This window comes from Chaetura pelagica, unplaced genomic scaffold (assembly GCF_000747805.2).
Source record: "Chaetura pelagica isolate M959 unplaced genomic scaffold, ChaPel_1.0 scaffold531, whole genome shotgun sequence".
NCBI classification, from domain to species: domain Eukaryota; kingdom Metazoa; phylum Chordata; class Aves; order Apodiformes; family Apodidae; genus Chaetura; species Chaetura pelagica.
The window spans coordinates 4116497-4133465 of NW_009952362.1; the positions used below are offsets into that span (position 1 = coordinate 4116497).

Consider the following 16969-nt stretch of genomic DNA (forward strand, 5'->3'; position numbering starts at 1 on the left):
TAAAGGCTTGTTTAACAAAACTTCAGAGAAGTCCATGTCAATACATCAGAGAATTCTGCCTCCCTGCCAGCCTTGCTTCCTGTAACTGCCACAGCCTGGCTATGCCAATGAGCAAGTTATTTAACTTAGTCTCAGCTTTACAGTGAGATTCCCATCTCCTTGGTAATATTGGAGGAGAAATTGCAAAAATCAGTTGACATAAAGAAAACCAGATACTGTTTGTCCCTTTGGAAATGGTTATACTAACCCACCTCTTAGAAAGCTGTGTTGTTTATTTAATCACTGTCTATAAATTGCTACAGACTTGCAAACTATTCTAACTACCATACTGTTATGACTAGATTTTCTAAATATCTATAGGCCAAGCTATGGTTATTTTATACAGGGCTGATCACGCTGCTAAGGCAGTGTCAGAAACATTAGGGATCCAATATTCCTTGGTTACAGGTGTTGCATGTAATGCAGAGGAAGAGACAAAATGAAATTCTGTTGGCAGCAAAATGAAATTCTCTTCTCACCACTTCCTAGGCAAAAAATTTCTTTGGTCTATAAAAATGTATACATTTAATCATTAATTATTTTATAATTGTTTTATAATAGAAGAAAATCTAGCATACATGGTCTATTTTATAATATTAAATATTATTATGTGTAATAGTATACTTGAATAATAGATATAATTATATATAGTTCCTGATATATTTTGCTATATATTATTTTATATAGTTTAATAATCCCTCTGAAAAGAAACACTTGTGAGATATTTGTTATTTTGTTAGGCAACCGTGTGTGCAGTGAAATGCTGCTCAGCAGCAAGCAGAACAAAAGGAATTAGCTTGAAGGTTTTTGCTCTCTTTACTATCTAGTTGGAAGAAACAATCTGGATGGCTTCTACTAGCAAAAGAAATTCTGCAGGTACAAAATTTTGTTTCCTAAGATTCATTTTTATTAAGGTTGAACCAGGTTTCAATCCATTCTTATTAATGTATGATCCTATTGTCTTTGCCCTCCACTTACCACAGATTTTATGGTAAACAAAAGGAGAAAATTGGGGGAAAACAATATAGGGAAAATTTGGAGATCTCATTTGGACTTACACTGTGGTTTAATTCTGCTCCTCTGCTTTCTTCTGTAAGGAATCCATCCTAAATGGAGCATTTCTCTTTAGATCAGAAAAGAGCAGTTTGGTCATGTCATATTTCCCAGAACTTACATATATTCACTTCTGTCCTTTGTTGGGGGACAAAATGAGGTTGTTTGTGCTCCCTTCAGTCACCTGATTCTTTAAAAAATCTTAATTTCCCATACACAGTTTATAGCTTAAAATTTGCAATGAGATTATCACTTCTTCCATTGGGTGTTAAAGGGCATGAATAAAACTGAGGGTTTCATTCAGTAATTAGAAATCTCAAACTACAATTGTCTCCAGACTATGCAAATGCATTCAGGCATTTTTCTCCCAAGGTTTTAGGTCATATTTTACTTGTCTTTTTTCTTGTAATCACATCGTGATACACAGTGTAAGATGATCGATCCTTAGCCGTGTTTGCAACCTGTCCAAATTGAATGCCATCTACAGATTTCATTAGGAGGTTGTTTACTGTCTTTCAGATCACTGATTGAGAAGTTAAATAAGATCAGGCTCCAGAAGCTAAATAAGACCAGTTAAATAAGACAGAGGCTCAGAATATCATCCAAGTCCCCTACATTGTCACTGTCATTTCTTTACAGGTTGGGTTACTTGTCAGCAGTAACATTGACAACAGGGAAGCATAGCCTGGCACTATATTTTATAGCCTTGATTTGTGTTTTTGTCTTCTCTAATTGTAATATGCTTTATGGCCATTTAAGCACAAAAACCAAGTGCTGAGCAACAATATCCAGTGCAAGAAGGTCTTTGTAAGAGATTAATTGGCAGCAAATTGAGTAATGGTGCTGTTCATTTCTCTTTGATTAGTGGCAACTCAAAATGCGTTTTGCCCTGAAGCTGGAGTCTGCAAGCATGGATTCCTCATCAAATCACCACCTCTTCAACTTCTTAGCTCACAGGTATACTAGCAGAGATTAGACATATTCCAGCAGTCCCTCAACAAGCATCTGTTGTTTCTGCTATCCTGAATTTTAATGAGACACAAATTACTTTCTCTTCGGCAGAATTCCTGGAAAAGACGTTTTTTCATCCTGTTCAAATCCAGCAAGGGCAATTACTTCCTGAAGTATCTAAAAGGCCAGAACATAAAAGGCTCCATAGCTGTTGATGAGTATGTAACTGAAATTCATCACTTCTTTATTTTAAATCATGTCTCAACATGCTTAAAAGCCTTTTGATTGTACAGACCCTTGTTCCTGGGGTTCTTGATTCAAATCCCACTAAATCAAGGAAGGAGTTTTTTTGGGCTCCCATAGGCTTTAGGTGCAATTTATACTGTATGATACATGTAGGAGTAAAAATCCTAAATGTTTTCAATGAAATTTGATACAATTACACGAGCAGCTGTGATGATGTGGTATCTGCAAACCAGATGTCTTGGTTCCATGATCCCAAAGGCTGTATTCCTTTAGTAGAAGATATTGATCTCCTCTGAAGACAGTACTATGTGTTCAGCCATGTGTGAGTAAGGATGGGCTATACTACTCTTAACCGTGTGGCACACAACCCTTCCCACCAAAGGGCTTTGCAATTTGTGCAGAGAGGTCTCCTTGATCTGATGCTGGCTACCCCACTGCCTCTTACTTTGTCAAGAAAATCCTCTGTTTGGCTCATTTGGATTGGTCATTTCGTTCCTTTCAGCACAGTGCTGAATCCAGCAAGGCTGGGTGTCATTAGCTTTGTTCCAGCAGCTTTTACCGTGTCACTTGTGGTATGAGATACATCAAAGGGAAACAATAAGTTTAAAGGGAAACATAAAGACTTTATCAGTCAGACCTGGAGCTTAATACTCCAGGCTCCTGGAATTGTCAGGCATGGAGGTCACTAGACTCACATTGCAGTTGCACTTCTTCCATTAAAAGGTTTTACACTGTGAAGCTTTTGAAAAAACCTCATCTTGCTCAGTGGTATGTGGTTATGTCATTACCATCATTATTGCTTTTGTTATTTTTAATAATTTAACTTCTTGGAAGCTAATGGAAGTAGTGCTTCCATTTAAGTATTCATTCAGAATACTTCTTGTCTGTGCCTCTTCCCCTCCATTAAAACACTGTTAGTGTACAATTAGTTTCAAATAAAATGTATTGTTCTGTAGTAGTTAAAAAACATCCGCTAGGAATTTTTCTTACTATCATCTATTTTGAAGATTTTGTGTTAGAACAAAACCCCCTTTTTCAGAAATGAGGATCTAAAACCTGTACACGAGTCTTTGCAGAAGTTGGGCTTATTTTTTTGCATGAAAATTTTATTCAAGTCCATCTGTTTTAAATATGTGTGCTAATTTTCTTGAGAATTTTTTTTCTGTAGAAAAAATGTTTATTTTTTTCCCATGCAGATCTCAAATTATGCTGTGCTTAGCATAAAATATGCATATATGCACACACATGTAAGTTTATATGTATGTTTTCAGGTATGTATGTATAGTTATACAGGATGTTTCATATGGTTATCTTAACAGAATCATAAATATCGAAGTTGGCATAAGCAAGTCTGAAATTATGGAAATGGTGAGGAAGATGTTTAAATGCCTTCCTGAACAGGTGATGTCCATCAGCACTGGCAACAGATGTTACTACCTTATTGGGAGCAGCAGGTAGGCACAGAAAGATGTGCAAATGCAATGTGACATGACAGTGAAGTGAAAGTAATACTAGGACACTGCCCGAAGGCAAGGTCCTACTCCTTCACAGCTGCTCCCATCACTTGTTGTGTCTCAGCTGCTGATTGCACAGCTCAAGGATGGAAAGATTCAGCTGGATGATCCAATGGAAAACTGCTCTTTTCTGTGTTGTTTTTTTCCCCTGTGGCTGGGTTAATTTTTGCTGTTTCAGGCAGGTGAGTTAACCTTCCCTGCAGCCACCCTGTTAAAACATCCAACATGTGAAGGCAGTGGGAGCACATGGCTGGGAGTGGGGAGCAGCAGCAGTACCTGAGTGTGGTGGTGCCATGTCAGACTGTGCCAATTAAGGGTCAAGGGAGAGCAGAGAGATTTGTCTTCTCACCCAGTAGGTCCTGGAAGTCAGGAAAGCTTCTGCTCCTTATGGGTGAATCATAGGAAATAATCTTGCCGTGGAAGGCAGATTGTTAATCAAGGGAAGGAGACTGAAGGGGAAAATTCCCCGGAGGGAAAACAGATCCCCCCCAGAAAAAGACTGAGGACTTTACTGCAGCAGGATGGTGTGACCCCTGCTCTCCCAGGCTGCAACCTAGGCCTCAGCAAGGGCAGAAACTGCTGCTGTCCAAGTGATCAGCTAAAGCTCGGTAAAGTGAGGGAGGACATTTGACATGGTGCTCCTCTGCTGCTGCTTCCCAGCTTCTCCTCTTCAGTTTTACAGCCACAGGCATGTCAGGAGTTTTCTGCCTTTGTTCAGAGGAGCAGCTGATGTGTGAAATGCTGATAACCATAGAAGAAAAACACATACCTGTGTGTTACTTGAGCGTGTCACCCCGTGCCTTCCCCCAGAGCACTGTTCTCACAGCCCAACCTCCGTGGGAAGCATTCCAGACTTTATCCAACTGAATCTACCACAAACATGGAACAAGGCTTTGGAGGTCCATGACATGTTTCTTGTTCTGCTCACCCAAACACACTCTCAAGCCTTGTTATCTGTCTTTATGGCAGGACTAGGCAGATCAGCATTAAACACAGAAAATTAATCAGAAAGCACCATCCCACCTCTCCATGTCTCTTACATACTTGCATACCATTTAGCTCCCAGTCCTGGGCTGCACCTCTCTGGGATGGAACTTTCCCATCTGGCTGTGGCCACCTGAGCACTCTGTCCTGAAGGGAAGGTGCAGATTTTCCCAGTTGATTTCAGGAAGGGTTATTTTGGGCTCCATATGGAAAAGTGGGAAAGCAAATGTTTTTTCCTTGTGTTTTACCTGTGAGTAGGTTTTCATTTCTGTTTCAACCTACAGGGAGGAAACAGAAGACTGGGTTACTGTCATATCTTCAGTCTCCAGGGACGCCGAAAGAGGTGGATGCTGCCCCCAGGTGACATGTTACTGCACTTGATTTTAGAAAGAAAAGTTTGTGATTTTATTAGGAACCTGTGCAGAAACATTTTCCTGATTTTGGCCTTGCAAGCTGGCTTTTGCCTTGGTTAATTAGAAATTCATTTTCCTTATAAGTCCTGTACCTTGGCTTTATGCATTCAGCAGGCATTGCACTGCCTGTCTGCACTGGGTTTGATTTTACATTGAAAAGTAAGCCATGTGGAAATTAGATGATTGACATTATGCTGTACTTAATTGCACCTTTGATGTGTCAGAATGAAAACCTGTGTGTAATTCTTATTGTATGCTTTTTGGTTATATTTAAAACTAATCCTTATCTGGTCAGTCAATGTTATGAACCAGCTGGAAGCCCTGATAGTTCAAGCTCTGGGTCAAGTTTCTGCACCTTGTCAGCACACCAGACCTGCTAGTTCAGACTCAGCAGTGAGCTTCCTACATCCCTGCAGCTTCCAGTCAGCACAAGTAGGGCAAAGTTATTGCTGCCTGAGAAATGCCATGTAGACAACCTCTCTGAGCCATTAGAAGTAAAATTTAGACTAGTGGAATGTGTTGGCACATTTGCCCAGGCCCACCAGGTGCCTGTCTTCTTACACTGATGTTCTGTTATTTCTAGAACCAAGAGCTTCCCTGCCCAGCAATCAGAAGCCGACCCTCCTCTTTGCCACTACCCTGGAATGCTATAGATCCAATGAGTTTCCCAGAAAGACAATGCTACCAGAAGGTAAACAAATTAGTCACCCTTACAAATGAGTTTGCTTCTAGAGGTGGTCGTGACCTTTGATTTGAATAGCTGCTTTTTTCCCATCAAAAGTTCTTCAGAGCTTGTACAATGGGTGCCTGGATGGTCTGTTCTGCTCTCTGGTGGGGTTCCTCAGTAGAACCTGGATGATAATATCAGAGAGTCTCCATAAAAGAAAGATTTTTGAGAAAAGTCCACATGTAAGTAGAGGCAGGTGTTGTTGACAATGAGAAATAATATTCTCTGACTGTCCCAACCAACTGGCAAAGAGCAGTGGGCATTCTTGAAGATGCTCTTTCACCTGCCTAGGCGAAGTCATATGATGCTTGTTTTGGCAGCTGCTAGCCACATTCCTCCAGATTGTGATTGTGCTTTTCTTTCTCTCTCTCTTCAAGCTGTAAAGCTTAGAGTGGATTGAGGTCCAGCTCCTCTGTGCCTTCCAGTTCTTCCCCCTCAATATTTAAATAGAAAGGAAGGAAAGCATTGCTGCTGTCCCAGAGGAGCTGCAGTCCCTGTCTTCTGGTGACAGGCTGAATAGCAGCCAAGGAATTGCTAGTTTTCTCTAGTCATAAAGCTGTGTGCAAATGGCCCAGCTAGAAGAAGCTGAATGCAGGTCAACCACCTCCAGTCCTTCAGTGTATCTTTAGGAGCAGTCTACTTTTTTTTTTTCTTTTCTATACAGGAGAATGGTTCTTCCGAAGACAAGAACAGGCCTAATTCAGACCCTGGTCCTCATCAGGATCACTGTGACTCACCAAGAGGATTTTTTCCAAGCCTGGTGAGCAGAGAAAAATCAAACAGCTTTGACTTGTTCAGTCTGCAGAAATTACTATTGGCTTTTACCTTACCTGAGCATCTGTAACTCTTCACCTACTTTCCTAGCACACAGAATTAAGCAGAATTAACAGAACAGAAGGCACAACCAAGGCTCAACCACACCACTATACAGTTTGGCAGCTGAGTTTAAGCCCATCTTTACTGGCAGTTTATGCATTGGGCTATGATCTGGAGTGGCTGAGTTACAGGAAAAAGAATCTGTTCTGCTGTCATAGCTAACAAGGTGGTAAAGCATATGCTGCAGTCACCATTCATATATATAGGCTGGCAGCAAGTGTGATGTAGTAGTGCTAAATATAATGGCAAGAAGTGAAAATAGTTGAAATTACATTGCAATGCCATGGGCAATTAGCACAGTCCTTGATGAAACTGCAATAATCCAGTTGAAATCCAGCTCTGAAATGCACTGAGTTAACCCTTAGTCTGAATGTAACTACTGCTGCTCTGGATGCCTGCCAAGGTTCCTTTCCTGTCTCTTTCTCCTGCAGGCCTTGGCTCAGTCTTTAATTCTTCTCATACTTATGGTGCCTCAGAGAGCATATATCATATGCAGCTGTTCTGGCTAGAACAGACTGGCCATGAGGGTTAAAAGATAAGGAATTTGGATTTTACCTTTTTAAGCCTGAATCTAATACTTCCATTTCAGCATGTGTGAAAATAAATAACCGTTTCATTCAGTTAACAAGAAACAAAAGTTCTTGTTCATTTGATAAAAATATTTCACTTGACTCACAAGTTTAGCCTCTGCTAACATCTCTGGACCTATTCTCTACTCAGTGATGTCTAGACAGCTGACTTCCAGATTATTCCTTGTATTTACTTCTGTTTGGAAGACTGGCTCCACATTTCTAGTACCTGATTTATTTTGCTTTTTATTGGTAGTTCCCTCATCCAGGCCCAGATCCTGAACACTCTTTGATCAGTAGCTGTTACTCATGCAAACAGGAGTCTCAATGTCACTTGAGTCTTGTCACACAGGCAGGGACCCTGGAAAGGTGAGGGCTCCCTTTCAACCCAAATTTTGGAGCTACCAATCCACATCTGACTCTGCAATTCAGTATCAGCTATTTTGATACAGTTTCAGTACCTGAAATACCTGAGTAAGAAGCCCTGACTCCCATCACCCTGCACTGCACATTCCTGTGTTGGGGTGTCCATGCTGGGATGTGTCAGACACACAAGTTCCTCTATCCAAGGGCAACACGTAACTTTCCCTAAGAAGCCTGTAATTAACAATTACTCCATTGTTCTCCAGGTATCTTTTCCATCTTGTGCTACAGCCAATTTTCTCCATAGTCTGCTTTCTAATGTAAATCCCCATCATGGTTCAACAGAGGCTTAATTACTTGTTTAGCTGTACAGTTGAGAATAACTGCACATTGAGGTTAACTGCACTTCCCTGGTGGTAAAGCACCTGCAGGAATGGAGATGTCAGTGAAGTGCTTGAAGGAAACACAGAGCTGCTGCAGCTCAACCTTCCTCTTCCTGTTGTCCTTTACATCTGTGAGGGTGCCAAGGAGAAGCACTGTGCATTTGGCAAAGGGTGGCACTCTCAGTGATTGAAGGCTCATTTTGGGAAGCTGATGGGTGCTGTCTGCTCTCTGAGATTTCCTGGGAGTTGGAGGTTTTCAAAACTTCATAAAATCTCTTCCTCTTTCCCCTTCCTGAGTGTTTTCTTGTTTGGTTGATCCAAAGCCCCTGAAAAAGTCACTAGGATGCTTGTTAAATACTTTAGATCATGCCCACAGAGCCAGTCTTGTTCCTGCTGTGGTTTTGTTATCCACTTCTTAAAGGACATTTTCAGGCTTGTCTTTCTTACTGAAGGAGTTGGTTTTTATGTCATTTATTCCAGCAAGGAGCAAAAATATATTAATCAACTTTCATTTCTATTATATGCAAGTTTTTTCTCTTTACAGGCGGGAGAGTAATTAGTTTAACTTACTTTACCTTGAAAACAGGAATATATTCTGGTGCGTATTTTACAGTTATTAAAATTATCACCATGGAAACCAAGACTCTAAGTGGAGAGATAAAAAATGGTTGCATCACAAACATTGCATGGAGAATTGCATTGGGAGGCAGCTAAATATTAATTATTTTATTTTCACCATAGTGCAGTCAACAAAAATACAAGAATTTATCTTTGTGACTTAGAAAGGTAAATTTGGTGGAGGAATTAATTTCTCCTTGACTTATCAAATTGCCACAAACCTAGTATTTCAGGTATTTATGAAGGCAGAGTATCACTCAGGACGCAATGGACTCAGTGTGAGACCTCCAGCCCTCCAGGGTATATTCTAGTTCATTGAGAAGTATATGATAAACTTCTCATGTTTTAGGGAAATCCCAAATTCATTCTTTACTTCATAGCAGTAAAAAGGTGTTTCAAAAATACAAATAAACTGCATTCCACTTGTGGATTTCTTACCATTTTTTTCCCTAGTGTAAAGATTTTAGAACAGACCACAAACAAAAACCTTTTTCCACACAAGTGTGCCCAACTGCATGCAGATTCATACACTAAGTGTTTAACCCACTTGATTTGGGAACAAAATAATAGGCTGTGAACATTGCAAGCAATTGCAACTGTCTGGTTACCACAAATCCATCTGTGAGAAATGCTAATAGGAGTGGTCAGTTTTGTCCTTGTGCAGTGGATCTCAAAACCACAAGAATAAGCACAAATATGGAAACTCTGTTTCTAAAACAGGTTGGCTCTGACCATATCTCACTTGAAGGAGAAACATGTCTTCCCCTGGATATTTGCTGGTTCTATTACTTCTCCATGTAAATGGAAAAATAGATGTTAAACAATCTGTATAACTGAACCTTTTAAACCAAAAAACACATTATTTTAATAGGGTAAAAACCTGAGAAAGAGTGAGGAGAATCTGCTGTTGTCAGATACAGATGAAGACATCACGAAAGAAGAAGAAGATTATTACCAAACTCCCAGCAATATCTTAGCAAAGGTAGTTTATCAGTTGCAAGTTCTGCTGCTTTGTTATAACTCCAAGGAGACAAGAGATATTTAATGGGCCAAAGAGCAACTGGTATGAGGAACCACTCGTACCTTGCAAAGTAAATACATAAATATAGAACTAGTTAATAGAGCTTTCATTTGTACAAGAAAAAATACACTGGACTCATTCAATGGATCTTTCTGGTGGAAAGTGGCATTTTGACAAAAACATTGCTGTTTTTGTTGAAATTCCCCAAATGGACTGGTTCATTATAACAGGTTTCTGCCTACTGGAAAGTGAAAACTTCATTTAGAGAATAGTACATTATGTATTTTAAAATGTAATTCTGTTGAATCATCAATAAGTTGCAGAAAACAAAGCAGTACTTTAAAAATACTGTTAAACATGGGAGCAGGAGGAGTCATACTGGTATTTTTAAATACATTTTGACACCTAATTTGGGAGGGTAATTTATCTAGGCTTCCCATGGAGTTAGTCTTCAGGAGAAGCTAAGTGGTCAGTTTCTATATGATTTTGTCGTATAGTCTAAGAGCTTTAAATTAAGGTCACTCTAAGTATGAGACTCTTGCTTAAATTCAAATGTAAAAAACATGTTTATTGTAGTGCTTTAGAATATAGCTGGCAATGTCCCAGCCTTGAAGTGTCAATAATATCAGATAGCATCAACTTCTAAGTTTAAACCACCTTTCCAGCTGATGTTTTCTGGGAATTTATGTATCTGGGGAAAGCCAAGCTATATTAGTCATTGTGTTTAAACAGCATGAGTGCTGAACAAAATAAAGAAATTAAGATTATATTTTTTTTTCTGTAGACAGAGCAAGGATATTCGTGTCTTAATATTGTTACATGTTCCCAATAGTACCCTACTGAAGTATCAAAGCCTGTCCCTACAGCTGGGTCTGATGTCCATCTGGTAGAGGCACCAGTGCAGGACAACCCCATAAAGGAGGACATTTATATGCCAATGAAATCACTGTAAGTAACAACTTTATTAAGTTTTTTTAAATTAAAAGTGACAAAGTGGCACAGTTAGACCTGTCTGTCATCTGTGGTATCTACATAACATATCTAGAGGCTGCCTCTTGTTTGAATGAGTCCTTCTTTGGTCTTGGTTCAGAAAGTTCAGAACTTGTGGGAATAGCAGAAGGGAATTCAAACTCACCAACGTGAAATTTAAATTCACGTTGCCGACTCATGCATTTAGACAGGCTCTGACTAGAGGATGCAGCACTTTTTGTTGACTCATACTTTTTCTAGGTTTTCATGATATAACAACCCACCTCTTCACTCAAATGATGCAGCCAAGCTCCAGCAACCTTTCAGACAGGTGCTCTCCAAAGCAAGCAGCACTTTCTAGTGGTTAAAAGAGAAAGGTAGCTATGGGGAATTATCTCCAAGCTTTTCCAGTAAGAATTTATCAGATCTTGAGTAGGTCATCTCCTTCTATTTTCCCATCCAAAGAACAAGTTTGATGCTGTGTATTTTGAAGATATAAACATGATGTTTAGGATGTCACAAAGACACACCTGAAGTTTATGTCACCGTTTTAGTGCCACAAGGAAACTCTGCAACCTCCATGATGTAGCACAGTATACTGAGGAGATGTGTGCCTCCAAGGAAAAGCCACACCTCCCGCTCCAGGGGACTGGTCACTAGATGTTAAGCTGTGCCACCTACAGACAGTCAAGTCTTATGCCACATGGTGGGAGACAACTGAAAATGCAGACCCACAGACCAATTTATTCCAACTGATTTATTCAAGCTCCTCTGTGGTTTTGAGAGCCGCTGGAGGAAAACCTCACATAAAAACCTCATAACCCTTTGCCATCTGAGTTAAAATACACCAAGAGCAGTTTTGCAACTAACCCCAGTCTTGTTTGGGGTGTGGGAGGGAGTTGGTTCCAAGTGTTAAAAGGCTTATTAAACCTAAAATGTGTTCAAGCACATCTGAGTTATTGTATTTCCCAGGGGACTGTGTTACACCCCTGCAGAAGCCAGAATAGCGAAGGCCAACAATCTGTACTCACTTTCTTTGTCAAGGCATGTTGTTAGCTGGAATGCATTCAGGCTTGGTAGTCTTTAAATACTGAAAAGGTTTATTTTGGGATTTATGGTCCATTTTTAGGAGGCCTGTTTATTTTACTTAGCTGTAATTTTGTCCACTGGATAGTCTGCAAGAACTTGTTATTCTTTGCTTCACTGATGGCTGCGTGATCCAGCTTCAAACACAACAAGAGTGTCTGGAATGGTCAAACCAGATCACTTTTTAGCACCATTCCTCTTCAGTAGGTTGATTGACAAGAGCTGCCAGCTCACATGCAGATATGATGGGCTCCCATCTCCTCCCAAATGTCAAGACAACAGTGTTTGTCCAAAAGACTTGGAAGCAAACAGAGACCTAAAATTCCCAGAAAGCAGCAGCAGCCAGCAGCCAGCTCTCCAGAGGAGGCAAAATTCATTACCACTTTCTGTGGTTCAGTTATCTATACTGCTGAGGTAAGTGTCTTCTCCATTTTTGTTGCAGAGTGTTCATGGCTTTCAGTTGAGGCAACTGGTAGATCGTGCCAAGCCTGTCAGAGTTCAAGGAATATGTGAGCAACGATCTCACTCATATGATTTAGTTTTAGGTAGCCCTGCAAGGAGCAGGGAGTTGGGCATTGTGATCCTTATGAGTCCCTTCCAACTTGAGATATTCTATAGTTCTATGGTCTCTGATGTTTTCTCTCACAGTCAAGTTACAGATGAGTCCCAGCTGCAGAAGTTGGATATTTTCATCCCCCTGGCTGATATTAACAGTTACCTAAAGCTTACTGAAGCAGCAGGACACATATGGTAAGTTCTGGATATCTTGTGATGGTGCCTGTCAGATGTGAAAGAGTGACAACCAGGTACAGGAGTGCACACCCTTACACATCCATGTACAGCTTTGGCAGTGCAGAACAGGGCAGGGTCAGTGTGTGCTGGTACTTTGGTGATTCTTTTCTGCTCTTTATGACTCTTCATGTACTTGAGTTTCTATTTCAACTGCTGTTGAAAGGGGCTGTATAGAATCAAGATACCTCAGTACCTAAATAACTGGATCTACATCTAAATTTACAGAGCTGTCTCAGTGGAAATTTATGTTGAAATAATTTGGGGCTTCTGGAAAGGAACAGAGCACTGGCTCTGCCTATCAGGTCAGGTCATCATAGTTTGTCATCCAGGAGAGTCTATTAGAGAACAGAAGGAAAAAGATAATGGAATTTCCATAAGGGTCCCATCAGGACAGCAAAATATCTCTGATCTTTGCAGTTATATCCCAGATAAAACACATAATAATAAGTGTTAATTTCATTCTTTTGGGATGACTTAAAAAAATCACCTCAGTCAAATGTCAGGCTAAAACATCTACAGCAAGTCTAGCCTGCTGCTTTTGGACAGGAGTCCCCAGGTTTCACTGGTGACCTGGCTAGCACCAGTCTCACTTCTTAACTTGCTGCAAGACCAGTGTCATGTGCCCTTTTAGGAGGACCTGTTGGGATGGATGAAGCAGCTTGCTTTCAGCTAGAACCAGATCAAAGAGATGAAAAGTCATTCAGCCTGTGTGTTGTTTCCAGAGGGCAATACCACAAATGCAGTCCTGTCCAGCCATTGCCATTCTGTTTGCAGTAACTGGACATCCCATATGTTTCCTTGATTGTCTGTCCTCCAAACACTCTAGTGTTTCACAGTGGACTGGTCCCCACCGACTGGGATGTTTGTTTAACCATGGAGACCATATAGTGGCTGTGAATGATCTGCAACCCCAGGATGTAGAGGAGGCTTACTTATTCATCAGCAGGTCCACAAGAAAGGAGGTAAGCTGGACTAACTTGAAGGTGATAATCAAATGAACCAAGCCAAATAAGAAAGCAAGCTGCTTTTTGCATTTTAAGTGGCTCCATTCAAACCAGTGTTTTAAGTTTGGTTGTGAATAATTCAGTACCAAATAGCTCCTCAGTGTCATTCTGATGTAGCACCTCCTGTTCCTGGGCTGTTTGGGGAATGCTAGGTCGGCACTGCTGTGTGTTTTGGGACTTGATCTCAAAGAGGCTGAGCAACCCCAAGATACTTCTGGGCAACTGTAAATTGGAGTTACTTGGTATTTTTTGGCTAAGGCCCGTGAATTGCAAACTCTGGGAAATAATTGCCTCCAGTAGATGTGTAATTGCTTATGGTGCATTTGGGTACCGAGGGCAGAGCCCTAGACTCATCTCCTGCTAGTTATCAAGCACTATCCACCTCCTTGTATGATACCACTCCTTTTGAAGAAGGTGGGCTATTTCTAAGTGGTGCCTTAACACTACTGTGATCTACTGCATGTTGATATGTATGTTTCTCTCAGATAGACTCGTATTTCAGTATCCAGGTTCTCTGACTCATACCTGAACCCATAAATGCGGAAACTTGCTGAGAAAGTTGAGGTCATCAAATACCATTAGCATCTAAATCAAAGAAAGCCAGTCTCAGCAAGGAAAAAACCACTAATTTCTATGAATGGAGCATTGTTATTTAGCTAGTTAAAATACAAATCAGATAGCAGCATAAATTTTGATCAGATATAACACGCTACAAAAATGTCTCTTTTTTTCTTTCCTAAGGTGAAACTTACTGTATGTAGGATTCCACATTCTGATATCTTCCATGTTAAAGGCTGTTCAAGTTCCTGAAAAAAAGACCTCAACAATTAAGACAGTGCCAAAACTCAAGGAAAAAGATCAAGGAGAAGAATGTGATACATAGTGTATAGAAAGACCCTTTATCCTTTAGAGCTGCCAGACATCATCTGTTGCTGAAATGCAAAGAATAGAGAACATGTATTTTATTTTTATTTCACCTCCTAATAACTTGTTTTGTTGACATGAATGGCATGTGTTTGGTTTGTACATCATGTTGGCATGTACTTCAGCTACATGAAAAAATAAGAGGGTCAAATGGTTTATGAAACCTTTGCACTGTGTATACTTTGTACTTCAGCAGAAAGTGCTGGTTCACATCTCTGCTCACCTCTTTACTCTGAGTTTCACTGATTTAAACTGAACTCCCAATCAGTTAAGAGTTGAGGAAACAACCCACATTTGGGAAAAAAAACCCATGTTTTCCCTTTTTTCCCCTTATCTTCAGAAAGGCAAAGGCAGGCTGAGAGCCAGTGTTGGAAGGAAGGCTGGTAAAGAAAGTGTTGTGCAGTGATGCAGTGGGGCCTGCTTGTTGTGTTATACACCTCTTATGTTACAGCCAGAAAAATACATTCCAGGGATGACAGGAAATAGAGCTTGTTGGAGAAAAGGAATGTGGAGCACCTATGGGTTCACTGGCAGCCAAAATTAGCCCAAAGTGAAGAATGAGAAATGAAAAAGTGAAATGGATTTGGGAGAGAAGAAGGCTAGGCTGCTTTGGGAAGGTGTTACTAAAGGCAGTTGGAAAAGCAGAAAGAGAAATTATATATATGAAGGCCTGAGCACCCAGCCCAATGCAATCAGAGTTCACTGAAAGAGTTTTGATGCTACCAAGTGCTTCCATAGGGATGTCACTGGTACCACAGCATTTCCAGAGCAAGCACACATTTGTTTCCCAAACAAAGACATTTCCTGTAAATATTTGTTAATGTCTTGCTCCCATTACTGTTGCAGAATCATGACTGATATTTAGTTAGTGCCACACCAAAAGGTGTTGTTGCTTGGCTGTCTGCAGGGGTGCTCTTAGTGGGTGCCAAAAGGGAGCTTTGTCCTGTACCACAGTGACCTGTTGCTTACAGAAAGAGGGTGTGATCTGGCATGTATGCACAACACATACCTCTTCTCTCTATGGATATCCACTCCTTTTTGCTTGTGTGCCAGTGTATTTGCATACATATATTTTGCTGTAAGATAGATTGTGTTCATTTACAATGATGTGGCAACAAACCGAATCACTGGTTTTGAGTTGAGATTGTGTTATTTTGCCACATACAGCCAAAATAACTACTACATTTACAAGGCATAGGATTATTGATATTAGGAGATTGAGCTAAACTTTGATCAAGGTGGATTTGGCCCAGAGGAGGTATTTTTCCAACTTTCAATTGAATTAGGCCAAGTCAGCTACTACAGTAAGTAACTACACTCACTAAAATCAGCATTGATGCCACTTACTCCAGTAGTAAATCTGACAACTGTGCTTTGTATACTTCCTTTAAAATCCAGCCTGCACTTCTAAGAAGTTGCTATAAAATTTTGTTTAACCAAAGATAAAAACAGCATCAGTAACTCAAAATGAACAAACACAAACATTTACACAATCTATTCAGACTCAGCTTTTATTGGAAAGATTAATTTCCAGACTGAACGTTTCCACAGCCTGTCGCTTCTGCTTTCAAGATAAGAGTGTTTGGGACTTGCTTATTTCTAAGGATGGGAAAGAATCACTTTTGGATATTTCTGTTTCAGTGGTGTTCCAAAGTCTGTGCTGACTTCTGCACAATGACAGAGGGAAACCCCAGTTCTGGAGCTAGAGGCTGAAAATGGAAGAAAATGGGAGCTCTTCTCCAAAGCTGCCATGGGACTCCTTTACTCTGCATTGTCTCTTTGAGCACAGCAAATCCATTTATGCCTGAGCAGCCTCTGAGGGATGGGATGTCTGGCTGTACAGGGATTCTTCCAGCTCTGTAACTGTATCAGCCTGCTCAGACAGTCCTTAAGGTCTAAATCCTAAAATCACAGATTGTCTAATTGAAGAGTATCCAGTAAGCATGTCACTCTCAACCTTTCCTGCCCAAGCTTTGCCTAAACTCTTCTTCTGAATCTTAAAAAAAAGGAAAATCCAAGACTCCTCTCCCTCTATAATAAGGATTTTTTTTTTTCTAATATTTATCCTAATTATTTTTTCAGAAAATCAGCTGATTTTTTTTTTCCCTTGGTTCCAGTGGGCATGGAGAATGCTTGCTTTTCACTTGTCTCCAGAGAAATCTTCATTCTGGAAGGTGTTTTTTCTGCCTGTTCTTTTTTTTTTTGTTCTTTTTTTTTTTTCCAGACCAAACATCCTGCATTCTTCCAATATTTTTTCAGACATTTCCTGAAAATGGTCATGTGCCACTGAGCTATGAGACAAATAACTCATGCTTCCAGTTATGGGTAAACAAAGGAGGTGAGACAACCATGGAGCAACTTACTGGAACTCCATAGAAAAACTTTGCCAAAAAGAGGTGAGCTGGCAAGGAAGCTGTGAACCATACCTGGTGGTGGA

At 40.3% G+C, this 16969-nt stretch overlaps 1 protein-coding gene across 1 annotated transcript; it reads left to right on the forward strand.

The window, feature by feature from the left end:
* Positions 1 to 884: 884 nt before the first annotated feature.
* PLEKHS1 (pleckstrin homology domain containing, family S member 1) lies at positions 885 to 14418 on the forward strand. Its single transcript, XM_010007937.1, has 14 exons — positions 885 to 915; positions 1958 to 2049; positions 2155 to 2261; positions 3609 to 3743; positions 5072 to 5147; positions 5784 to 5891; positions 6592 to 6687; positions 7018 to 7020; positions 9608 to 9718; positions 10590 to 10705; positions 12017 to 12226; positions 12461 to 12562; positions 13431 to 13566; positions 14350 to 14418. The coding sequence occupies exons 1-14, from the start codon at positions 885 to 887 to the stop codon at positions 14416 to 14418; spliced, it is 1392 nt and encodes a 463-aa protein (XP_010006239.1).
* Positions 14419 to 16969: the final 2551 nt, after the last annotated feature.

Excerpts from the sequence above, each read along its gene's own strand:
- PLEKHS1 (XM_010007937.1), top strand. The coding sequence starts at position 885 with ATGGCTTCTACTAGCAAAAGAAATTCTGCAG. Across the intron at positions 5,892-6,591 it reads AAAGACAATGCTACCAGAAG|GAGAATGGTTCTTCCGAAGA; the intron begins GTAAACAAATTA and ends TTTTCTATACAG. Across the intron at positions 9,719-10,589 it reads CCAGCAATATCTTAGCAAAG|TACCCTACTGAAGTATCAAA; the intron begins GTAGTTTATCAG and ends TGTTCCCAATAG.